This window comes from Strongylocentrotus purpuratus, unplaced genomic scaffold (assembly GCF_000002235.5).
Source record: "Strongylocentrotus purpuratus isolate Spur 01 unplaced genomic scaffold, Spur_5.0 spur5_scaffold_20, whole genome shotgun sequence".
NCBI classification, from domain to species: domain Eukaryota; kingdom Metazoa; phylum Echinodermata; class Echinoidea; order Camarodonta; family Strongylocentrotidae; genus Strongylocentrotus; species Strongylocentrotus purpuratus.
In genome coordinates this window covers 40,220,473-40,248,266 of record NW_022145606.1, presented here as the reverse complement: position 1 = coordinate 40,248,266, position 27,794 = coordinate 40,220,473, and the positions used below count along the sequence as shown (strand labels likewise).

Genomic DNA, 27,794 nt, shown 5'->3' with positions numbered 1-27,794 from the left:
TAATGTTGTTACATACAAAGAATATATAAACAACATATATCAATTTGTGGGCGTAATGTAACTTTGAATTCGAATCAAATATATAGAAGGGTAGTAGAAGGAGAGGAGAGACAAATAGCAAGGGGGAGGGGATGAAAACACCAGCAGAGGAATATGAATAAATTAGAAGGATACCAGAGGGAGAGTGAGAGGTAGGAAGGACAGTGAAAGCGAGAGGGGGAGGGAATAAAAGGAAGGGCGTTGAGGAAAGTTAGAAGTAAGAAAGATTGGGAAACATGGTGGATTTCTAAGATATGATTCGACTGCATCTCATATAACTAATTCTTTACTTTTACAGACAATATTGAGCAACTGTTACAAAATATATGTTATAATCCTCTGGAAGAAGATGGCGTTATCAACAAACTCATACTTATGCTCACCAGCCCAGTCTTAGGACGGTGGGCCCAGATTGAGCTCGCGAGGGAAACTTGCGCATGCGCACTCGCAAAGGAAACCAGCACATGCGCACGTGGAGTATGGTAAGGTGGTTACGCGGTCAAGTTGACATTCAATTCAACTCAATTCAATTTTATTTCATTCAGTTAAACAGACAACATTTCATATAACAACCAGCTATATAACATAAACTACACATTAAGAACATATTTGACAAGGACATAAAATAAACTGAATAGGTTGCAACCTGTTACGCGGTCAAGTTGACATGCTGATACCTGATACCACCTGATCTACTTCCTGGTATTTGTTAACCCATTTCCTACCGGAACCGGGTTATTTTTGTATTAAAGCTATATGGAATATGTTAAATCAGTAGTCAACATGTTAACTTCCATTACAAATGAAGTTAAAGTTATTTCTTATTCGTGTTTAGATAATTTAGGCCCCTGCTAACCAGCTTTATGCATTGCCATTGGTAATTATGTTATTGAATGTAACTCATGCCTGATTTCCCTTTTTTTATACAGTTTTTCAAATTATCTAAGCAGCAGTTTGTTATATATTTTAGAAATAAAAACATTTATGTAAACACATTTAGTTTGAACTTCTCATGAATAAAGTGTTAATGATGATCGACGATGTAGATCATGAAAACACAGCTGTTTGGGAAAAGTTGTGAGAATTTTAGGAAACATACGATTTTGGGTGTTTATAAAGTTTCAAATGGTTCTAAGTATACGTTTTATTCAATAATTTTGTTAATTTTTGTTTGCCTTTTCAAAAGTGTTGAAAAGCTATTTGAAGTTTGAAAATAACTTAAATCTGGAATTGGACTATTTCCCTAAACCTTGTACAAACATAACACGTGTATATGGGATGATTTTGATGGCAAATTACTGCAGAAAATGCATTCTTATAGATATTGTGGATCTTTAAATATATGTAATGTTACACGCCCTCAACACTGAGTACCCCCCCCCCCCCCCACCCCATTTGATTGGGGGAGAGATGAAGGAAACGGAAACAGAACTTGAAGTTATACATGTAGTATATTTTCGGAGAACAGGCCTTCCGGTTTTGTCTTACTTTACTCGGTTTTGTTCGATTAGGATAATATCATAATACAACGATCTATTTGTTAATGGCCTTGTATTACGTTTGGTATTATTCATTATATTCTCAGGGAATTTATATCAAAATAATGCAATTTATATCAGTACTTTACATCACCATTTGAATTTGAGACATTATACCCAATGAGTCCCATGGAATGCATGTAGGTAATTAATGTACTTTTTGTAAAAATGTACATATCTTTCTTATTAATCAGCTTTTGTATTATATATACTTTATATGTATAAATGTATATTCATACACACATTAGTTCATTCATTAGTTCGACAACTACACCTTGGATTGCAACTAGAATAGCACTATTTATTGTATTGTTAATAGGTTTGTGAGACGAACAAATTCTCGAAGTTCATACAAAAGATGCATATATGTGTTGGAAGATTAAGTAATTGTGTCTAATAGTAATTGCTTTTGTAAGTGATATTTCCATTCAGTCAATCTTTACAGCTGCATACGATACTCAAGTAACATTATTAATTTTTAATATTTTATTCTTTATCGATACGCATTTTACCAAAATATGTAGTTGATAATTTTAGAAGTGTATACGAGTTGTTCGATAACACTTGTATTAAGTATGGGATTGTCCAATAGATGAAGTAGAATGCTTCATTGGTAATTCACGCAAATACAGTACACATCTTACTCATTTAATGATTTAAATATGAAATAAAGTTGATTTTGTATGCGGTGTAACAGCAATACAAAAAAAAAAGGAAAAACAAAATGTAAGCTGGAAACAAATGTTGTTTTAATCGTGGTGGTTTAAGGAAAAATGTTATAAATACATATGTGTATGTGTTCTGAAAAAGGAAAATAGGAGAAACAAAGCAAAGGCATAAAGATACAATGGAAATAGTAAACATTGATTTCATTACAACTCTTCGACAATTAAAACTTACACGTATGATATATGTACAAGAAGATATATAAACATTGAGTTATTAGGTTATAGCAAGTAATCAATTTGGTACTTTATTCCCGAAATTGTGGTAAAAGCAAATATAAATGTTATCACAGATGTATAAACAATAATATTGATGACTCTTTCATTAAGAAGGGATGAGTTGTACTAGCGCCACCTTGTGTGACTGCTTTAGTAATAAACCACATGAAAAAATGTGCAGTCGATACCCGGGACACAACGTGTGGCTGGTGCATTTCTTATCTTCACTAAGGTATCACAGCTATAACATTTTGAGAGTTGTAATCACTACACTTAGGGGATATTCAAATTGGCAACACCGGTAATGTCACTGTGATGTAGTGATATACAATTTTCCTATTCGTTCCAACACAAACAAATACGAACATTTCATTTATTTGTTGAATGGATGACTGAGAGGAATCTTTTATTTTCAGAGGATTTGTAATAATAGGATATCTGTGATGGATATTTAGCAGGATATTTAGGGAGAGGGCATATGGGTGAAAACTATATTGTGTACACGACAAACAGGACAGTTGTCTTAATAACTACGTCACAATCTATTGGCAAAAGTGCTGACTTGAGAAACGCATTTATCTTATTTAAAACTTTCATAACTCTTTCATTATGGGCGAGATTTATTTCAAACGTTTGCCATTGAGATTGGCTAATTTGTTTACTGTCATTACAATGAGGATTGGATTGCTCCCTTCCCCTTGCCCATATTGGAGGAATGATGTAATAAATACAGTTTATCCAGAGTGTGATGGGGGGGGGGGGATTTCCAGTCCGTAGATACTAACTGCGCATGGGTACAAAAATGTTATTAGTACCAAACGCGTAGAGATAACAACTGATATGAGGTCATGCAAGTTATATCATTATTCATAGATGCCAGGAGTGGATCTAGAAGAATTTGGCAAATTTGCTTTTAGTAGGTCACGACATGGCGTATATATATTTTTTGGTGCTAGCCCATCAAAACAGTTTTCATCATATTCAGCCAAACTCAATCCGGGTTGGCCAAACTGTCCTACAATCAAGGGTACTAACAAGGCATTGTTGTCGAGCGCCCTCTTGCTATGTCCATCGCTATAGAAAGATTAAGCTACGATTAGGTTTTCGAAAATACATATGACAAGGCACCACATAAACATGCAAATAACACATAGTGATATTTTTAGCTAGAGCTCATCAAAAAAAAAATTGGATTAGTAAAATGTCAGTTTTTAGCTGTTCCTGAAACAGCATGCTCTCTTTTATATAATTTAACATTTTGAAGCTGCATTAACTTATTAAAAATTGTGCTCTTACGGTGTTCTGTGGGCTATATTTTTCTGATCTTGGATGTGCAATACAGGTTTTAATTTCGTTATGACCCTGCCTACGACTCTCATTTTGATATCCTATATATGTAAAAACAGAGTAAGCTGTACTTTGCGGTGATGGCTAGGCTAAAAAAACACAGGATGTGTTTTTAATATTCCCGCGCCAAGTTTGAGAACAAATTGAAAACCCCTTTCTTCAAATGTATGCAGCGTTACAAGTCTCATTTTTGTCACCTTTCATAATACATTCAAGATGAAAGTGCCTGAATAGACTGCACAATTTGTAAACGCTTTTTTAAAAGATCAGTAAACAAAAGAATGAAGAAATTTTGTCTCTCCTTTATGTCTTAAGAACATTTGCGAACCCCCCCCCCCCTTTCCCAAAAATTAAAAGAAACAAAATTAGAAAGGAGAACATTTCAGAACAAATTAAAGAAAGTAAACGGACTATAAAAGAAAAGAAGCGATATGGCTGAATGGCAGACCAGTGGCCTCAAAACCGGTAGGTCTCGGATTCGAAACCAAGTCAATCTGTAGGTGCCCTTTCTTTTTGCAATGAGTGCTCCTTTTTGTCAGTGCACCCCTAACCTTGAAAGCCTCCGATGCCCCTACTGTGCAACATTGATACCCGTCAAGAACTGAATACACATTTCTATAATGTTCATCCATGCGAGCGAGGCATTGTTAAATTTATGTTATTGTCCTCAATTTGATCACGTTCAACTAGACTTGTTGACGCTGAGTTATATTACTTCAGAGGCGCTACTCCAGGGGAAAGGGTGGAAGAGGTGGGGATAACCCTTACAATTACCCCCCCCCCAAATGCATGCACTTTGTCCTGATTATTGCCTCTACACAATTCAGGAGAGGTTCTCCTTTTACTTTCCTTGTAAGAAGAATCCCTTCCCCTTTTAATAAGTGCCAATGTTTACCTCTGATAAGTGCCCCTTTTATTTTGACACGTAGCCCCTTTTTTCAATAAGTGTCTAATTCCTTGTGATGTGTGCTCCCATTCCTTTTAAAATAAGAGCCTTTCCCCTTCCAATAAATGCCCCTTTTCTCCTCCGATAAATGCTCTTATTGCAATATAATAGGTGCTTCTTTTTCTTCAACGAATGCTCCTTTTCTTTATAATTAGTGCCCATTTTCCATTGGTTTCCCTTTAAATAATAGCCCCATCCCTTTCTCACAAAAACCCTCTTTACACCTCATATAAGCCCATTTTATTTTGACACGTGGCCAATTTTCATTTCTGATAAAAACCTTTTTATCTTGTGACAAGTGTCCGTTTTCTTTTATTATAAGAAACCTTTACCCTTTTCATAAACGCCCCTTTTCAGCACTGTTAAATGCCCCTATTAAAATGTTATAGGTGCTTATTTTTTCGAAAATTTCCCCTTTTACATCCTCACAAGTGTCCTTTTTCCTCTAAGAAATCATAGAATACTACATATTGACGTGTAGTAGCACTATGGTAGTAATACTATATAGCTATATTAAGAACTACAACCGTACAAACGCCTTTTTTTAATCCTTTTTTGTGGGTGAATTCGTTGGGTAAGCGCTTGCATGCACTCGATCAAAGGTATAATATTTACAACGAACAGAATTTGGTCTATGTATTATAGGCTATGTCAAATCAATCCCTAGTTTCTCGTCCAGATTTCGAAAATGAGGACTGGGCGTCTTTTTTTATATATATATTTTTTTTAATATATCATTGATATTTTGTTTTAGATGGCCGCTTATACAAATAGTAATAGCCATGGTTGCCTATTAACTTGTCCTTTTAGTGGTCTACATCAAAGTATTTGGGACAAAAATAATAAGGAGTCAAATAAAATGTTATTTAAAGAAAAACCGTTTAATTAAGTAGATCTCTAGAGCCTACACTATAAACAAATAATAACAATTAATTGTTATCATAATAAATCTTTTTAAGTGGTTCATAGATACTTTCAAAAATGTTACAACAAACGTAAAGAAATCATAAACCCAACACCACCATAGACTAATTTTCATAATCTTGTCCTTATTTTGATATTTCTTTAGTTCATGAATTTGTTGTTATGTGCAATGTTGTCGTTTTTGTCAAGCGCATTGTTATTTTCTCTTAAGAAGAAATGCGCTATAAAAAACCTAGGTTATAACTGTTGTTATTATATCTAAATCATCAGTACTATGCCTTTTCTATTAACATTATTTTAGATCTACATCTAAGGTATCACCGGATTAATTTTTCATCTTAAAATAAAATCATAACGTAACAAGAAACCACAAAAAGAAGGAGGCGGGCGCCAAAAGAATGCTTGCGGGGGCGAGAAGCCGGGAATCATTTTTTACTTGGCCTTATTGTGGACGAATAGAAAAGCAGTAAAGTCCCCTGAAGAGAATAGCTCTTCAAATGGTTCACGCGTAATTGATTCCTTGTGTAGGGTAGTGAGGTAGTGATAATATCTTTATATTGACACTCGTTTTCATAACTAGTCGATACATGACATATTTTTAAATTTCTTTCGGTTTAGGAATACAGAATAACTGGTACACAATGCCAATCTCTCTCTCTCTCTCCCTCCTTCAGCCATCCATTCATTCTATTTCTCTCTCTCTGTCTCCCAGCCCTTATGTCTCTCTCTCCCTCCATTGATATTTTTAATTTCCCTCCTATTAACATTCTTTCTCCCCCTCGCTCTCACCCATTCACTATTGAGACGAACACTTGCTTGTGAATAGGGACACAGAATCTACAGAAATTAAAGAGGCTCATTAATGCAGTGGTCACATCCCGCCGTACTTGCAAGTGCGTGCTGTCTACATGCAAAAAAGTGGGCAAAATTTGGGTATCCGTACGTGATGATTACCGCCTCCGTACGGATTTGGGAGCACGCAGACACACCATAGCACTTTTAGTGCACGAGGAACTTTGGCTGCGTTCGGGCTGCGTTCGGGCTACCGATTCACCCCAGTGCGTGTGACGTGCGCGCCCGGTACTGCCAACGAGCGCACAACGCACTGACTCCGTGCGTCTTTTAAAGGCGCACGTGATAAGTGCGTGGTCCGTGCTTACTCGCCACTTCCCCAGTTCAGCTATCCAATGAGCAAGCAGAACTCATGTGGACCGTACCGCATAAGCACTTACAACGCACGTTGTTCGCACTGATTTATGCAGTATATAGTCTCTTCGGTGAAATGGGCGGCATCTTGAGGCAGCAACAGCTGGGACTTCTGGAGAACATCGGAATGTCGTACTACATATACACCGAGTTCATCGCACGTGTACGCACTTACAACATGCGAGTGAGTAAGGACACCGTACGTGAGCAGGACTTGTAAGTACGGCCACCGTGCGATAACGTTGCAACCGCACGGAGACCGTACGTTGTAAGCACGTACAACGCACTTACCACGTGCGCAACGTACGATGCACGCAACCTTTCACGGCCAGGCGTGGCGTGCGGGCCACGTACTTACACAGTGCGTGTGACGCGCGTTGCCGGTACTCCCTCCCTACGTTTTCAGAAAAACGTGGCGGCCGTGGCCTCCCAAAAAACTGTACGGACTAAAAATACGCACGGTGGGATGAGACCAACGCTTAAAGCAACCATTGAACTTATATCTTTTAGGAAATCAAGGTGAACTTCAAAGGTTAACTTTGAATACAATATACAGCCCTACAATATGGAAGTGTTTAATGGCAATCACATGACAAATAAATTCATCATTACCAGGCTTAATAATATGAAGGAAAACTGAATTTAAACCCCGGGTCATACACACCGCCTCTCTCTCTCTCTCTCTCTCTCTCTCTCTTTCCCTCTCTATTTCTCTCTCACAGTACCTTCGGAGAAAAGGCGTGCCCTATTTATAGCCCTCAACCCTTCCCCTGAAGCTACGTGACTAATTTACAACATTATATAGCTTATTCCAGACAGTCGGTCTTATAATAAACTAAGTAATATGTTTATTACAAAAACAGAAACAAGGATGAAGAAGAAACGCTTTTATATCTATCCAATCAAGCGAAAGGATACGTTACTTATTTGGGGCAGAATATGGAGCAATCTCTAATATAAACTGCAGTTAGAAATTAGAAGTAAAGTTTTGCTACTTGATTAAAAAAAAGAATTGTGGTCACGATAACCTTCCATTGTAGTTGATTAAAGATAGTGCGCCCTATGATTCACATCCACTGGCAAATATATCTATCTGGTCATTAGAGAAAAGGCAAGATTGCTGAATGTTAGCAACAGTCGGTCGCCATAGCTACTCTTTAATACGACCATGATGTGGCAATTTACTCTTTCAGCTTGGACTCACAATGATTCGTTTCACGGCTGATTCTTCTTTGTAGATTCCACTGTGCGGGGGATTTAGCGGAGAGAGAGATAGAGGAATATTCTTACAATTACCCACGATGAATTCTTTTTCTATTCATCGTCATTTCAATGCTATTTGAAAATATTTTGATGACAATAAACGACATTGTGGTACTATTTTTAAGTACCGTCGCATGGCATTCGCATGTAAGGTAAATTCAAAAGAACGAAAATTGAATTTGAACCATTGGAAAACAAACAACCCCCTCTCTCTCTCTCTCTCTCTCTCTCTCTCTCTCTCTCTCTCTCTCTCTACTTCTCTCTTAATACAATTGGAGAAATAAACGTGCCATTTCCCCCCGCTTCCTTTGGATCTACGCCACTGACTTACAACAAACTAAGTAGGTCTTACAATAAAACAAAAATGGAAACAAGGATGGTGAAGTACATGCAAATACCTCTTACGGCTACCCTTTCTCATGTCTGTAATTGGCTGGTCTTTTGAAGTGCATGGTTTATCACAGTCATGATGAAAATGAGATATTTTCAATTGGAGTTTGTATCATTCGTTTACATAATGATGAAATAATGGTTGGTTTTATACACGCGATGGCGTCAACAGTGTTAACGTTGTTTTCTCCATGAGTTCCCTACAATCCTATTATTATCTCCCGGAATTAGAGTTCAAATTTTGTTATTAAATGTCTGTAAAGTATAACATGCTTCATTACTGTTTTTATTTTCTTCAGGTATATCCTTATTAGCATCTGGCAATCGTTTGTTGGTAATTATCATGAACAAGAATTAAGAATCAACTTGTGCAAATGATCACATTTGTGTTATTTATTATTATGTTCAATGTTTTGGGTATGTTCTGAAGATTCTACTCGGTTGATTCCACTGTTTGGGAGATTTAAAAGAGAGAGAGAGAGAGAGATAGAGAAAGAGAGAGGGAGAATTATATATTATCACGATTATTAATCTTCTTTTTCTACAATGCTATTTGACTATTTTTAGGACAACAAACGACATTTTCATGAATCGTCACATGCATGGAAATCGCATGGCAGATAAATTCATCAGTACCAGGTTAAATAATCTGAAAGGAAACTGCATTTAAACCCAGAACCATACCCACACACACACTCTCTCTCTGTCTCTGTCTCTATCTCTCTCTCTCTCTCTCAGTACGATCTGAGCAATGCACGAGCCATGTTGCTCCCTCTTTGACACTGCACCACTGATTTACAACTTGATATAGTTTATTACACACAGTAGGTATTATAATATAAATATACACACAGTAAAGATAACGTACATGTGAAGACATTACATGGCTAGGTTTGTAATTGACTGGTCTTTCGGAGTGTTTGATTTACCATATTAATGATGAAAAATATAATATGTTCAGCATGGATATCTGTATAATTCGTTTACATAATGATGATGAAATAATGTTAGGTTTACACATGTTAGCGTCAAGAGTATTATTGGCGTCGCTGTTTGTCTTCCACATCAGCCGTTTATACTAGAATTTAAGGAACAGAAATTTAAGTCGTTTGAATTCAAATAATCAAAATAGAACCAGATACAAAATTGAATAAAAACCAGTTTTACGTAGTCTCGCAGACAAGGCGTTTATAAGACTTAAATCAATAAATAACAAGAAACACATTGAAATAATTTACTATGATATTAAAAAAATTAATGTTTAATAAAGGTGTTTACCTAGTCTTGCACAACAGTCATTCATTATTAAAATAACAACAAATAATATCAATTTCTTTCTATATATGGATTTCAGAAAGCCTCCCCCCCCCCCCCTCCGCCCGCTTATCCCGAATGGGTGCATTAAGGCCTACTCCGTTTTTGTTTATTTATTTGTTATTTCATTTGTGAAGACTATTATACACGACTAGTTTACATTAAAAATGAATTCTATACATAAACAGAAACGGATATTTGTTTTATTTGGCATTTTAAAATATTTATTGAATTTACTAATTTATTTAATTTCTAATAAACACTTGATCTGCAAGACTACGGAATTTTGTTTTTGTTTTTACATTGGTAATCTGTTTCTAGATTTATTTTGATTATTTGAATTTAAACGACTTCAAATTTTTTTCCTTATATTTTATTATAAAAGGCTTATGTGGAACACTAGTCAACGCACCCTTTCGGCAAAACCGGGGGGGGGGGGCTTTGGACGAATGGTCGCGTTCCAGTCAACGTGACGCGAGGCTACACTCCCAACGCACCCTTTCGTCACAACCGGGGGGGGGGGGGGCTTTGGAGTTTGGACGAATGGTCGCGTCCAGGTAAACGCGACGCGACGCTGCCCACCCTTTCGGTATAACCCCAACCCTCGTTGACGAGAAGTTCAACCTGGCTATCAATCATTGAACGGTTTGCTAGTAGTAGGACATAGACCTGGTCCTGGGAGTAGGACTAGAACTTACTTCGCTATGCCCAGGCTGTGGATCGGCAGGTGGCCTGACACCGAGGGCTGAAGAAATTGCATCAGACATACCTTCTTTTTGGGCCTCACTGTATTTGACACTAGTTTCTGATTGATGGCCCGAAACTGTCATGATTTGTGTCGTAGCGAAGCCAGCGTGATCCAGGGATGTGACACTCGTAGCGCGCAAGCAGTGGTTTGTGTACTTTCTACATCCAGCTATTTCAGATATGATCTTGGTAAAGTCTCCCAGCTGATTTTTTTTCTTCTATTGGCATGTTTATATACCACTCGGGATCATCTTCACGAATCTTGGATCTTGGTGTTTGCCAAGTCAATAGACAAAGAGGATGCAACTATATTCAGAGGCGCCCCTTCTGGGGGCAGGGGGCACAGTGCCGCCCCCACCCCCCCCCCCCCCCCCACTTGTTCAAGTACGCCAAAAGTGCCCCTTTTTACACTTCTGATAAGTGCCCCTTTTTAACACGTGTCACTTTTCCTTCGAGAATTTTTCCTTTTTTCTTTGCTATAATTGTTAATTTTGTTTTCATTCTCATGAGTGCTCAGGTACGATAATAGCCCCTTTCATGATTAGTTTGATTAGTGCTCCCCTCATCTATGATAATTGCCCTTGTCAATTCTGACAGGTGCTTTTTTTTACTTTGACAAGTGCCCCTTTTCCTTTGTAAGAAGTACCCCTTCCCCTTTCAATAACTACCCCTTTTTAGCTCAGATAAGCGCAATTTTAATTTTAATATGTGCCCCTTTTCATGTCTAATAAGTGCCCCCATTAAAAAAAGAGCGCCTCTCCTTTCACATAAATGCCCCTTTCACATGAATGCCCCTTTTCACGTATGAAAAGTGTCTTTTTCATTCTTTTAAGTGTTCATTTATGGTATTAAAATGACCCTTTTCAGGTACGAAAAGTTACTCCTTTTCACTTGAGATAAGTGTCCCCTTCAACTCCGATAATTGCTCTTTTCATCTCTGATGGATGCCCCTTTCCACCTCTAATGCTATGGTCACATTACCCAATAGTAGCCTGCTCGGCGGCCGAGCGGCGAGTTTTTAACCAATTCTGCCCGGCGGCTGCCCGGCCACCGAGCGGCGGCCGCCCAGGCACCGCACGTTTTTAGGGCATCGCTTGGTCGCCGCTGAAGTTTTAGCGCGGAGTTAAAATTTGGGCGGCGCCTGCTCATTTTTCACTCGCCGCCCAAAATACGCTCGGTGCCTGGGCGGTCGCCGCCCGGGCACCAACCTAATTGCTGGGCGATGCTTAATTCCAGCAGCGACCGAGCAGACTACTGATCGGTCGGTCGCTGCTGTGATTTGTGACCATAGCTTAACAACTGCCCCTTTTATTTTGACACATGCCCTTTTCCTTCGTAAAAATATGCTCTTTTACCTTCTTATAAGTACCATTCTCCTTTTCATAATTACTCATTTTCATCTTTGATAAGTACGCCGTTTATTCAGACATGTGACTATTTTTCTTGCTAATAAGAGCTACTTCCCCCTTATCATAAAAGCGCCCTTACACCTCCGATATATACCCTTATTAAACAAATGATCGGTGCCCCTTTTCTTTCACAAAATGCAAATGTTCCTTTAATATAACTTAAGTGCCCCTTGTTTATTCTCATAAGTGCCCCTTTTCATATCTGGTTAATAGTGCCCCTTCAGTGGTGATAAGTGCCACTGTTCACCTCTTGTAATTTTCGTTTTAACAATAAGACATGCCCCTTTTCCTTTATAATAATGGACCTTTCCCCTTTTCCGTCAACAAATGCCTATTTCCCATTCCCAAAAGTGACATTTTTCAACCCTGGTGAGTACCTTTGTCCAAGTGTATTAAGAAGTGCTTCATTTTTACCTCTGATAATTACCTTTGTACTTTGACACGCGCTCCCTTTTTTTATAACAAGTGTCTTAATTCATCCCCTTAAAAAAGTGTCCCCTTTTCCTCTCATCAATTTCCCCCAAAATATAATTATGTTACTTATCAAAGGGCATTTCAGTCTTCCGTTATGGGAATGTGCTTATAACCCCATCAGGGTTGTTGTTTTTCCTCTTTATAAGATGTAATTTTTCGCACAGCGACCTCACAAATCAAATCACACCCAACTGCAAAGTACAATGCCTAAACAATATATTGTACGATGTATAAGGAGAAACACATATTGAAATCATCCTTGATAATGTAGTTGAAATGTACGGGTATATACTAATGTCTAAAAAATTGTATATTTTCGCTTGTAGGTGCCCTTATTTTTCATAAAGTGCCCCTTTTTGTTGTTAGCCCCCCCCCCCACCCGTTAGCATCTATAACAAATATATTGTAAACGTTATTTTAAAAGGCATAAAATGTTGATTCAAATCATTCAATTTTTCCTGTTATCAAAGAGATTTCATGTTCCTGATGTGGAATTTATAAAAAGTCAAAAATAACTGATTTTTGGCTTTTGAATATATCTTATTTTAAGGCTACAAATGGCTCTCCATGAATTTTAAATCCTACCCAGAGTTGAGCTCGACTTTAGGATCTTTGTGAAACACCCCCCCCCCCTGGTATCTCAAATATGAGTCTAGATAATCATATGTGACTGCTCATCATCATCGCGGTGATTTTTGGTCAGTTTATCTCTCACTGAAAAATAGCGGCGACCGTTTTCCTTCGTTTGCAGCTCAAAATCATCTGGTGTCATTTCTTTTACATTCTCTCGTCCACAATTGGCAAAATAAATCATAATATCAATAAAGACATTCCGCTGTAACCCTTCGGCAGTATTCAAATCCAGGCTTCCTTGAATGCATTGCATATCACTTGGCTTACCGGCGGGTCTCGTTTGTCGTTACCTTTTCCACTTTTCGTTAAGTTTTCCAAGAGGCTTAGAAGATATTATTGGGACCTTTAAACTCAGTACCTTTCACAATATCGACATTGCGAGTGGTTTGAATTGCCTTTTCAGGCCATAACGAATCGATTGCATCGTTTTTCTTACAGTACAGCTCTCAGGCCTTTTGGCGAGCTCCTGCATAGAATCTTGAAAGAAGATTATCCAAATCCACGTCGCTCATGTTCTCGATGACGATGTCTTCAATATTACATGTTGAACAGTTTTCCTTAAAGATAGAAACCTGAACCAAATGTTGTGTGTGCAAAAGTCGCAGAGGGTTTATTGGCGTACTATCACAGGGTATTGGCGTACTATCACAGGGTTTTGGTGTACTATCACAGGGTTTTGGTGTACTATCACAGGGTTTTGGTGTACTATCACAGGGTTTTGGTGTACTATCACAGGGTATTGGCGTACTATCACAGGGTATTGGCGTACTATCACATGGTTTTGGCGTACTATCACAGGGTTTTGGTGTACTATCACAGGGTATTGGCGTTCTGTCAATTGACATAGGTCAAGTGACGCAATGATAAATCGAGATGCTCCTTGTCATGTGATATAGTTTTGAACAATCAGTGAATAAAAACATATGTGTGAGGTATATTATTTATACCCGGTAGCGTCAATAGTGTTAATATTATTACCTAATTATTATTTTTAATTAAATGTCTTGATAATAAGCAAGAAGTCACAAATTATTGTCTTCGAGTAGGCCTATATCCTTATTTGCATCTTTCTCAAATTGTGCTTGGTTAGTTGGTGCTATAGGATTAGCATGACAAAATTGTCTTGTTTGCATTATCATATTTAGGTATTTACATTCTATTTCCAATGTTTTCTTAATAACTTTGAGGAGTGCCCCTTTCCCTCCCGATAAGTGCTCATTTTCACCTCTGGTAAGAACCCTATCCACATCTGATAGGCACCTATTTTAATTTGACAAGGGTCCCTCCCCCTCTCATAAATTCCCCTATTGAAATATGATAGGTGCCACTTTTACTTTGACAAGTGTCTCTTTCCTTTGTAATAAACGCCCTTTACCCTTTTTATTAGCACATCTTTCCCCGTTTATTATAAAGTGCCCCTTTACATATCTTATGAGTAGCCTTTCAGTACGAAAAGTGCCCTTTTCCTTTGTAATAAATGTCCCTTAACCCTATTTATAAGTGCCCCCTTTCCGATGCGAGAGGTGTCTCTTTTGACATCTCTGACAAATGCCCTTTTTACTTTGACACATGTCCCTTCTTCTTGCTGAGTGGACTTTTTGCTTCTGATAAGTGCCCCATTTCTTTTTGGTAGTGCATCCCGAGTGTGAAAGACTCTCCGCCACCCTTGCAGTGCAACGTCAAAACCCGACATGAATACTTATATTCATAATGTTTATTCATGCGAGCGAGGTATTTAAAAAAATTATATTTCATTTCCTCGACCTGATCGCGTTCAACTAGACTTGTTGACGTTGAATGTTATTACTTCCTCGTAGGCTGCTTCATGTAGGTATCTTCGAAACAGTGAGTCGACCTTTGATAACTTTTCATACTTTCTCAACTGAAACAAGTTACATCGCATTTTCCGAATGAGGAGAAGCAAGCAAAATCGGACATTTTAGTATTTAGCTGGAATTGTCCCTTCTTCTTGCTGAGTGGACTTTTTGCTTCTAATATTAAAGTGCCCCATTTCTTTTTTGGTAGTGCATCCCGAGTGTGAAAGACTCTCCGCCACCCTTGCAGTGCAACGTCAAAACCCGACATGAATACTTATATTCATAATGTTTATTCATGCGAGCGAGGTATTTAAAAAATGTATATTTCATTTCCTCGAGCTGATCGCGTTCAACTAGACTTGTTGACGTTGTATGTTATTACTTCCTCGTAGGCTGCTTCGTGTAGGTATCTTCGAAACAGGGAGTCGACTTTTGATAACTTTTCATACTTTCTGAACTAAAGCAAGTTACATCGCATTTTCCGAATGGGGATCTTAACGCAAGGAAAAATCGGACACTTTAGTATTTGGCTGGAATTGTGATTCAAAAGACTCTTGTTAAAGTTTTCTTCATTCTCACACTTTACACCAGTTTGAGCCGTTCATTGAATGTCGTACGCGTTGAGCGGGAATATAGTAAACGGAATATTATCACGGACAACATTCTTAGGAGTCCTATCTAGTTAAACAACTCATCTTCTACCTAAACTAAAGCCAGCGAATCACGTCGTTGACCTGCACTTAAATGCCTACTGATTGATTATACAAATAAAGTGAGTATTTCATACTGTTTTAATATGATAGATATATTTTTGGGTAAAAGAAGTGCCCTTTTTCACCTCAATTTAGAGGGATGTGTTATTGTTAGTTAATGTGTGTGTGTGTGTGTGTGTTGATGTGAGTATGGGTTTGTACATGTGGTTTGGGGGAAGCGGTTGTTTTTTCATGAATGTGAGGAAATAAAAGCATTACAATTTAAAACAAATTGAAGGAATATGTATTCTTTATGTCCATATAAATGTAAAGTTGTCAAGTTTGTCTGTTTGGTGGTGTTATTGTTACATTTCATGTTTTTTGAAAATATGTATCATAGGCAAAGTAACAAACTATCTTGCCTAATTCTGCACTTTATACCATTCAATACCAAACAGTAAAGTTGTCAAGTTTGTCTGTTTGGTGGTGTTTTGTTACATTTCATGTTTTTTTAAAGTATGTATCATAGACAAAGTAACAAACTATCTTGCCTAAATCTGCACTTCAAACCATTCAATACAAAACAGAAAAGTTGTCAAGTTTGTCTGTTTGGTGGTGTTTTGTTACATTTCATGTTTTTTTTAAGTATGTATCATAGACAAAGTAACAAACTATCTTGCCTAAATCTGCACTTCATACCATTCAATACCAAACAGTAAAGTTGTCAAGTTTGTCTGTTTGGTGGTGTTTTGTTACATTTCATGTTTTTTGAAGTATGTATCATAGACAAAGTAACAAACTATCTTGCCTAAATCTGCACTTCATACCATTCAATACAAAACAGTAAAGTTGTCATGTTTGTCTGTTTGGTGGTGTTTTGATACATTTCATGTTTTTGGAAAGTATGTATCATAGGCAAAGTAACAAACTATCTTGCATAAATCTGCACTACATACCATTCAATACAAAACAGTAAAGTTGTCAAGTTTGTCTGTTTGGTGGTGTTTTGTTACATTTCATGTTTTTTGAAAGTATGTATCATAGACAAAGTAACAAACTATCTTGCCTAATTCTGCACTCCAAACTATTCAATACAAACAGAAAAGTTGTCAAGTTTGTCTGTTTGGTGGTGTTTTGTTACATTTCATGTTTTTTGAAAGTATGTATCATAGACAAAGTAACAAGCTATCTTGCCTTATTCTGCACTTCATACCATTCAATACAAAACAGAAAAGTTGTCAAGTTTGTCTGTTTGGTGGTGTTATTGATACATTTCATGTTTTTGGAAAGTATGTATCATAGACAAAGTAACAAACTATCTTGCATAAATCTGCACTTCATACCATTCAATACCAAACGGTATATCTACATAATGAAGTTTACTCGTTACATTAACATTTGCCTTTTAGTTTCTACTGGCCTTACAAAAAAGGAGTAACTTAATTGAAAACGAAACACTACCCTAATTGCGCATCCCATCTTGAATTGTTAAAGATATTGTCAGTAATCTTACCCAAAATGTGTAATGATAAGTTCATAACAAAATAATACATGTAATATGCCCTCAACATATGAAAAAGGTAGCTGTTTATTACTAAGATTTTTTCGCCAGATTCACAAATGGTGAAGTTGCACCGTGTTCAGATTGCCTCTTTACTGTAGGATTCCTCCCCGAAGTTCTGGCTGTAATGCCATCTTGCGCACACCCTACAGCTAAAGCAGCTGGCGAGTCGTCACTAAAGTTTGCGATATTCTACCACTAGTTAAGAATAATTATGGAAGAAATTGAGACTAATTGAGTAAACATATCTAATTTCTATCATTTTCTGGTTAAGAACCGAACCCCCCCCCCCCCCAAGTTTGCCAGTAATTTCAGGAGATCTCCTCTTGACACTACATCATTTGAGCCATATGGGACTTAACACTCATGGTATCGTGATATAACTTCATGCATGTTTCAATACCTTTGTTCAGTTCACAGTTTAATACATAAAATGACATATGAGATTTTTTTTGAAAGTTATCAGAACTAAGCATTTTCTCTTAAAACTACTTTAGATGTACGTTTATTCTAAGACATCACTGAATTAATATTTCATCTTAAACTAAATATGAAATAACAACATAACCACAAAACGAAGGAGGTGGGCACCAAAAGAATGCCTGCGAGGACGGGAAACTAAGAATAATTTTAACTTGGCCTAAGAGAGGAAGAATGCAAAAGCAGCAATGCCACCTGAAAAGATTAGCTCTTCACATGGTTCATCCGCCCATTATTGATTGATTGCTTAGGGTAGTGAGGTAGTGATTATATCTTTGTACACTGTCGCTCATAAAGGTGGAATTTTTTTTTTTTACCCCAATTTATGGAATTATTTCAAAAATAATTTAATAATAATAGATCTAGATAATAGTATACATTCTCAGATTTTATTGAATAATATTTTGCCAATGTGTGTTTTTCGTGACTGCTAAAGCAAGTGTATGCTACTATGCTTATCAACTAGGGGACATACGCCCTTAAATCATAAATGACAGTAATGAGGATTAATGCCCCACAAAAGGGCACTAATATAGCAAATCGACACGGTTTTGATCCTGGGGCCTCACAGTTACGATGCCATTGCTTTGTCACTGAACCATGACTGTACCCAGCGGGGGCTAGGGTAGGGGGCACTTTCCACAAATATTTTTTTTTTTTTTTTAAATGCAATAATTTTTCAATAATTTATTGCATTTTACCCCGGTCCCAAACATAACAAAATCTTCTGGACGGCCGTGCATTATGGCTCAAGGCATGGGCACACAGAAGATTTTGTTATGTTGGGAACCGGGATAAATGCAATAAATTATTGCAAATTTATTGCATTTTCTGTTGTTTTTTTTAATTTATGGAAAGTGCCCCTTACACATTGGCAAATTATTATTCAATAAAATCCGAGAACGTATACTATTATCTAGATCTATTATTTTTAAATCATTTTAAAAATAATTCCATAAATTAGTGTAAAAAAAAAAAATTCCACCTTTATGAGCGACAGTGTATGAACACTCGTTTTCATAACTATTCGAGACATGACATATTACGATTAATTTTCGCCTCCGGGATACAGATTAACTGGTACACAATGACAATCTCTTTCTCCCTCCTTCAGCCATCCATGCAGTCATTCTCTTTCTCTCCGCCTGTCTCCCGACCCCTTTCTCTCTCTCTCTCTCTCTCTCTCTCACTTGATATTTTAATGTCCCTCTTAACATTCCTTCTCTCCCTCGCTCTTACCCACTCATATTTGTTGTTTCTCTCTCTTTGTTATTGATCTATTTCTTGTATTCACATCAAATGCTCCAATAAACTCATTCCATTGACGCACACCCTCAGTTAATCCCTCTATTCATTCGTCCCCGGCCAGCTTATCGTGCATGTTGATGCCGGCGTACACCCCCCTCCGACACTCCTCCCCCGCCCCCCCCCCCCCCCCAAAAAAAAAAAAAAAAAAAAATTAATAATGCAGCGAAAATTATCTAAGGAACTTGCATTCATGGCAGTGTGCGTGCGTGTGTGTGTGTGTGTGTGTTGTGGAGGGGGTACACATTCCGGCTCGTGGTTATGACTTCGATACTTGTCCTCCTTATAATGCCTATGATGTCGGTTGATGTTAAGCACATTTTTCGGACAAACATTTGTATTTTTGTGCTCACAATTTGATAGAAAGTAAGACATCCTGATTTGTATGTTTTTTTCTTCACATATGTACCATCTCTGAATGTTCAGTTGACATGATTTTGTTCATGAGTTTGAGGTGATAAAACTGTCTAATATACATTTTAAAGTTGGATATACCACACATGTGTATGGCGCAATTAAACTGAAAAGTATGGTTTACTCTTATATGGATGTCATTAAAATTATGTAACTTTTTTTTTTACCACACCATAAATATGCCCATTGTAAAACATATTTTCTTGACAAGATGTATGATATATAATATCAAACGACGCAAAGAAAAGAAATTATCAAAAAATGTGATTGATAAGTCATTTCATGATATCCAAAACGAATTTGTTTTTTACAGGAGGCGCATTTTGAGTGGAAAACACTGCACATGTTTCCGTATATGGCAATTGTCACATATAATTGCAGTAATAGTACATGGGCTGAAACTAACTGAAAAGGCCTCCCCCCCCCCCCCTCCTCCTCCTGTTTTCAATGTTTTTTGTATATTTACCAGACAATATCGGTTGTTATGGTTCAGTTTTTATCTAGCTATATGTCTCATGGTACTTTTTGGGGGAAAGCAATCTTATCAACATTCCTTGCATAATTCTAGCAGCAAAGCGTTCACCGTTAAATACAACCATGACGTGGCAATGTATTATTTCAGGTATGACTCATAATAATTCATTTCACAGTTGATTCCGCTTGGTTGATTCCACCAATCAGAGTGAACGACGATGTGTTATTTTTTTCATCGTCTCTACAATGCAGTTTGTATATTTTGATGACAATAGACATTGCGGTACTATTTATAAGGAACCATCACATGGCAGTCACTAGCCAGATAAAAAATTATCAGTACCAGGCTTTATAGTATGAAAGAAAGCTGAATTTGAACCCTAGGCTTTAACCCGCCCTCTCTCGCTCTCAACCTATATTATAACCAGGGGGCGTTTCATGAAACAAGTAGTCGGTGGTTTTCACCCACTAATACCATTTTCACCGACAATGTTTTTGTCACTGATTATTTTCCAGGCCTCTGATTTGTCAAATTTAGTCAGCGCTGACAGTTATCGGCGGACAAAATGTTGATGAAACGCCCCCTAAGACGCGGCGATTTATTGTTTCATTTTGGACACACAATAAATAAAATTGATTCTACCCTGTTGATTCCACTGTTCAAAGGATTAAGCATATATATATATATATATATATATATATACATAGAGAGAGAGAGAGAGGGCGGAACATTTTCGCAGTTATTATTGTAATTATTGAATTGATTTTTTGTTGACAATAAACAACATTATGTGATTATTTCATGGTAAATGACATGACAATCTTATAGCAGATAAATTCATCATTTTTACCAGGTTTAATAATTTGAAAGTAAACTGAATTCGGACCCCAAGCCATTAAGCCACCCCCTCTCTCCCTCTCTCTCTCTCTCTCTCTCTCTTTCTCTCTCTTTCTCTCAGTACGGTCAAAGAAATATAAGTACCCTCTTGCCATCCCTCTCCTTGATGCTACGCCAGTAATTTACAATACTATCTAGCTTATTCCAGTTAGTAAGTCTGACATTTGAAAAAAAAAAATAACAAGAAGAAAAAATTACCCCTTTAAAATAGGATAAGGTATACACTATTTATAGCTACCTTCTGTATAATTTTGTATGAATTAAAATTCGATTTTTTATATTATCAGTTTGTATATTTTGAGACGTTATTAAGTATTCTAATAGTAAATTTCATTATTTTTGCTTTGTTTTATTTTCTGAATTTATTTGCCCCAACAAACTTTAACTGAAAGGAGTACGGCCCAATATATCATGATACTTTTTAGGGAAAAGCAATATTCGCATTGTTGATGAATTTGAGCAACAATCGTTGGCCATTGCTGCTCTTTAATACAACCATGACGTGGCAATTCATTCGTTCAGCTTGAACTCATAATAATTCGTGTCACAGTAGATTCTGGTCTGTTGATTCCATTGTTCGGGGGATTTAGGCGAGAGCTAAAAAGTATATTCTCACGATACCGACGATGTATTATTATTATTCTTATTTCTTCATCGTCCCTTCAATTCTTTTTGAATATTTGTATGACAATAAACGAGATTGTGGTACCTGTTTGTATCGCCACATGGCAGATATTTTTGTCATCAGTACCAGGTTGAATAAAATATATAAAAAAGGAAACTGAATTTGAACCCCGGACCACCCTAACTCCCTCCCCTATCTCTCTCTCTCTCTCTCTCTATCTTTATCTCTCTCTCTCTCAATAGAATCGGAGAAATACACACGGCCTCTTTCTTTGGTAATGGAGTGGTAGTTGAGCAATTTCTCAATATGTTCCCACGAGGGTTTGGGGTTAACCCCCCCCCCCTTCATTTTGGTTATGTATGTGTTTTAGAGGAACACCCCCCCCCCCTTCGTTTTTTGTTTGTGTTAAAAAAATTTAAAAAAAAAATGTCCTCTCTCCCCCGGCTTATTCAACGGCTGGCTGAGGCTTTGCGAAATTTTCGGCCCGATTTGAAATAGTTAAACCACCCCCCCCCCTCCCCCTTGAAAATATTCTGCGTACGCGCCTGAGCTGACAACTCATGATATCGCGATTGAAGGTGCGATGATATTACCTATAACATTATTTATCTTTAAACTAAAAATATCAAGATCCAAAAAACATAACAAATGAGGCGGATGCACACAAAATGCCTCCGGGGAAGAGAAATTAGGAATACTTTAATCACCTCCCCTGAAAAAAGGCTCATCAAATGGTTCACGCATGATCAACCGTGTTTAGTGTAGTGAGGTAGTAGTGCGGTATGGTATGTAATACCATGTGATTTTTTTTTGACAAAGTTGATTTTCTTTTGCTGTTTTGGCTTCAAAAGGGTCCCGATTGACCAAAAATGATGAGGTTCAAATTTTCAGACCCCTCCTTCATTTCCCTAGGGGTCCATATTGGGCGCCAAAATTGCTTATATAAAGCGCAATAGGGAAATTTGGTGTCTTCGGGAAAATTTGAACCCCATCAATTTCTGATAGCTTGGACCCCAATGAATCCAAAGGCCTACGGGAGCTGTTTCAGTGACATACCGTACCACACTATAGTGATACAATCTCATATCGACACTCCTTTCCATAACTATTCGAGAACTGACATATTTCAATTTATTTTACTTTTGGCACACAGAATCACTGGTACACAATTACGATTAATCTATATCTCTCTCCTTGAGCCATCCATTCATTCATTCTCTCTCTCTCTCTCTCTCTCTCTCTCACCCTCTCTCCCTCCCTCTCTCTCTAGCACTTAAAATTTCAAATTTCCCTCTTAGTGACTCTCTTTACTTTTTAAATTCCCTTTCGTCCCTTCGCTCTCTCACTCGCTCATTCAAACTCTCTCTCTCTCAATTGATCTCTTTCTTTTATTCATACCTAGTAATTCAATAAACTCATTCTTCTTCGCTCTTTCTCTCTTTCTATCTCTCCCTTTCATTGATGCACACACTCGGTTATTCACTCTCTTCATTCTTCCCTCTCCACTTTATCGTGTGTGGCGCCGACGTACACCTTCACCGTCCAAGCTCCCGCCCCCCGCCCCCCCCCCCCCCAACCGTCGAAGCTCCCCCTCCCCCTCCCCCCGTGTTGGAAGATACAATTATTACAAAGGAAATGAGTCACTTGTCAAAGTAAACGCGACACTTATCACAAATAAAAGGGGTCCTTCGTAAGAACGGGCACTTTGCAGGTACTTGGAAAGTGGATCAGTATGACACCCCCCCCCCCCCCTGGGAGCACTGCCTCTGGATATGCATAACGAAAAATGAAACCGGCAATGCTTAAAATGCAGCAACTATGTTTACAGGCCATTGCATGGACAGTAATGTCTTGTTTTCCATGGTTGTCTTTATTTTATTATCATAGTTTTGGGTTATTAAGGTTTCTAATTACCTATACCTTGATCGTCAAGACCCTACTTCTCTACAACAGTAGCGATACTCTTAACATTTCAAAGCCCGCAATCTCGCATCCACACTGAAGATAATTGCTACATATCCATGATGAATGCAGACCTGTTGACATACAACATTGAATTATTGTCCCATTCTAATGTTCATAATACGTTTCTTAAACTTTAATCTTGATTATTTTCTCCACAGGTATGGCGGCTCATGAAGGTATTGCCGATGATCTTCTCTCCAAGCTGGCTGAAGACATCGAGACGGGTGAGCAGATGGAGGCCTTAGGTCGAACGCTCGGATTCAAGGTCGCAGACATCAATAGATACACAGAGACCAATAGGATAGAAGGACGGGTGACTTGTAAGGGAACACGTGACATGTTGTTTGACTGGAGACAGACCGTCGTGCCTTGCGACCAGCATATCAGACTGAAACAAGCTCTCATTGACGCTGAGCTGGTCATGCTTGCTGATACATATCTCAAGAGGACACCAATTATTCAAGGTGGGTCTATCAGTGCTAGAGTGCCTAGAATCACCGCTCATGCATGTACCCAGAGGCGTACGCAGGGGGGGGGGGGGGGGGGGGGGGGGGTTGGGGGTTCAACCCCCCCCTTTGGTATTTTTATGTGTGTAAACCCCCCCCCCCCCTAAAAAAAACCTAAAACCCTCCCCTTTGGATTTTTTTTTATTTTTTATTTTTAATTATTTAAAAAAGAAAAGAAAAAATATATATATATATATTTCGGCTGGCTAAGTCGTTGCGATTTTTTTTGGACTCCAAAAAAAAAAAAGTGTCCGCTTACCCCCCCCCCCCCCCCCCCCCCCCCACACCCCCACTGAGCGACTTTTCGGCCGGCGCGATTTAAAAATTTTCGGGAGCAAAATATTTTAGGCCCGATTTTAAACCCCCCCCCCTTGAAAAAATCCTGCGTACGCCCCTGCATGTACCTGTAGTCCTGTTCATTGTTTTGAGAACATGAACTTTGAACATTTCCATGAAACATAGTTCATGATGTAAAGTAACTTGTTTCTGTCGAATGATACCCTAGCTATTCATATTATTTAGTCGACGGGTGACTGAGCACCAGGGTCTTTAAAAAGTGTTGTTAAAATGATACCAAGTTTGGCATGATAGATTAAATGTAGGTCAACCATATTGCATGCGCTTTTTCGTTCTACTTAATTCATGTCTCATGATAGCTAAATTATCTCTGCCAACTTCTCAACTGCGCCATTTCACACAAGTAAAGTGCATATAGTGCTTTTCTCGAAGAGTAAAAAAAGGGTTACTAAACCCAAAAGCAATAAAAACACATATTATGATGCTAGGTATTACAGAAATGTACAGTAAACTTTCATTAAATAACGTCCTAAATAAACTTAATCCATGTTGTATCACTCAATGACACGGGTTACCTAAAACAGGGGGTGCGAAAGAAGTCATGATTATATTATAATCATAACGAAGAAAGTATCATAAATTTAGTTTGTAATCCGTATTTTATTGGGTTCGATCAGATATTAATACTTTTTCAAATCAACTGTTTATTAGCCAATGTAAGTTAGTAAGAAACTGGTTTTTTAAATAAGGTAACAAACACATAATGGCTTTTGACCTACATTCATGCCTTAACCCAAATTTGGTAAATGAGGATTTTGACAATACTTTTTGAAAAGCCTGCTGCTCAATCATCCGTTGAAGCACAATTACGAATATGGTATTCATTACCATTTACCGTGTTATATGATTCAAGGTCAAATATGTTTAGAATTTTTAGTTAGAAGCTACCAAAGTTGCGCACAAATTTTTAATACGCAATGTATGAGGTTGTTAAAGGACAGGGTCGGTTCATTTCAAGTTCCTTCATTCACTGTTTGCTCATCGGTTTATCTTTCTATCCATAATAAGTATAACTAATAAATAGAATGAATCCCAAGATGTTAACAGTTGGGAAGAAAGCACCCGGCTTCAATAAAAAATAACATATTTGTAAATTGAATGTTGTAAACAAATATATAAAAAAATCTTTTAAATATATGATTATGTTAGAAAAATAAAGTTTAAAAGGATCTTAAACTTTTTTTAATTTTCAAATCGATTTGAAGAGATATTTCCCGACTAAGGGCAATTCACATTTTTTAACGAGTTAATTTGTGTAAAAGCGGAATATAATTAGAGAAACTGAATATCATAAGTTGTAATCGAATCAATAACGAAAAATGTGAATCTTTGAATCATGTCATCACTATATGCAATTTGGTCAGTGGATTGTGACGTAGTAACGGACAACACTCCCGTTTGTTAAATTATGTTTTTCTCACAAGTACCTCTCATAAGCACCTTTTCCCTTGGTGTAATACCCAAAATATATTACGGATAGCATATACATTATATCTCGTTTTAAAATGGTAGATACTCGAGAGTAACACATTTCGACAAATTTAATTTTAGTCATTATGTGTGTTAAAACAAATGGGAGAGATGTGCGCCAATATGCATCCGGTACCATTGCGGATTTGGCTAATTTGAAGTTCCCGTGCGTCATTTACTTATAGCGATTGTAACTTTTTAACAACTAAAAACATTATTATTGTATTTCCGATTCCGATTTCGTTTAAACTTTCGCTAGACTGGTTCTCTATTTTTGTTCAGCTTCATGTCAGAGCAATTTGCCATTAATGTTGGAGTTTTCCTTTAAGCGTGTTTCCAGCCCGTTTCTTCGTGGGGAAGAGGAAAAACATCGGAACAATGAATCTTGATGTATTCGAACAAGAAATAATTACTAACGGGACCATACTAAGTCGGAAAGGGAAGGGGCTGATATTGCAGGAGTACAATAAGACATTTTGTATTATATGCTTGTATCGTTTCAGATATCTACAGTGAGAAGATCTCGGAATCCTTGACTGTTCAGCAATGTCGCAAAAAGTTGGAGAACAAGTATCAAGATCAACTGTGCAAAATTCAAATGAAGCCATGGGATCGCAATGACTATGCTGAGTTCGAAGATATGCACACGGTTGTCACAATGGTGAAGAAGGACGGTCGTGGAAATGACACGAAAAAGAAGGAAATACTCCAGAATTCTGTTGCTGAAATATTTTCAACGAAAGTAAACGGCAAACTGCCAGCTCGAATCCTCATTTCGGCCCCGGCTGGACGAGGGAAGACCACGGCTGTTGCGAAGATGGCTTATGACTGGGTTCATAGAGAAAAGGGGTCAGCATTAGAACACCTGCCACTGTTGTTTGTTGTGAAATTCCGAAACACAAGTCAGCTTACATCGATCGGAGAAGCCATCAAATCACAGCTTTTGAGTGATGTTCATGATCTCACGCCAGAGGGTCTGGAGAGTTTCATCAGAAAGAACCAGTAGTCCGGCAGCCAAATCCAGATTATTGGCCTAACCTTGTTTTATGGTCTATAGTTTTTTTTTCAATAGATTTTGATTGCTTAGACCTTCTATTTCAAGAATCCGATTGCTGACACTCTGTCAGCCTTGAGCAATTTAAGATATATGACGTCATGCAAAATGGCCGCCAAAGTACATGATTTTCCTTTAAAAATGAATAATAAATATATAATAAGGATTTTTTCTACAATTTTTGGCAGCCAAATGTCTGTATCTCTCTAGGACCATCACTAATAATGTGTTTCGTGGTGTTGCATGGCCAGAGATGACCAGCTTATTTGCATATTTTGAAATAGCGCCCTCTATAAACATATTAATTTGAATAAAATATGTGTGCCAGCCAAATGCCAATTTCTTAAATCTATGTCACGTTGAAATCATATTAAATGCTTTTTGGGGAAACAATTGCAGTTGTGCTGCATTAATCTTTCATCGTGTTTGGTACAAATTTAGATACGGTAGGTGTGGGGAATGGAAGACCCTTAAGCACATTTGCATAATTTACATAAACATGAACAATGTTACACATACAGACATTTTTGTATTCTCTTTAGTATTTTTTCTCTTTATTTGGTAACGAAATTGTGGTGATGATGTAACTGATTAATAAGATCACAATGATTAATGACGTCATCACCAAAGGTCTCTCATTACCTACATGTGTAGGTAATAAGGGACAGTTACAAATCAAGACATTTTAAATACAATTTGAATGAAAATGGGATTGTTATAGTTAGTTCAAACACTTTTTGAAAGATAAACATGCAGCCAATGAACTTACTGTAATTTTGAAACGATTTTAAAACAATGGGGCCCAGAATATTTCTGGCAATATGACTTTTACATTTATCAAACTCACAGCATAGAAACACCTTCTTAAAATTAAATGCATTCAAATTAGAATGGTGACACGTACAACCAAATATGTTTCATGATAGTGCCTTTCAACATGAAATGGACAACTGGGGAGAAGTAGGCCCCCATCTTGGACCTGGTGTCCCCCATTACCTACAC

The 27,794-nt window shown here is 37.5% G+C and overlaps 1 protein-coding gene across 1 annotated transcript in view; it reads left to right on the top strand.

The window, feature by feature from the left end:
- The window catches only part of LOC115927724, a 32,445-nt gene extending 5,701 nt beyond the window's left edge, over window positions 1-26,744 (top strand). The window contains exons 2-3 of the mRNA XM_030993944.1: window positions 23,564-23,869; window positions 26,242-26,744. Of these exons, the coding sequence (XP_030849804.1) occupies window positions 23,564-23,869; window positions 26,242-26,744 (809 nt within the window). The remainder of the gene's footprint in view (window positions 1-23,563; window positions 23,870-26,241) is intronic.
- The last annotated feature ends 1,050 nt before the right edge of the window (window positions 26,745-27,794 follow it).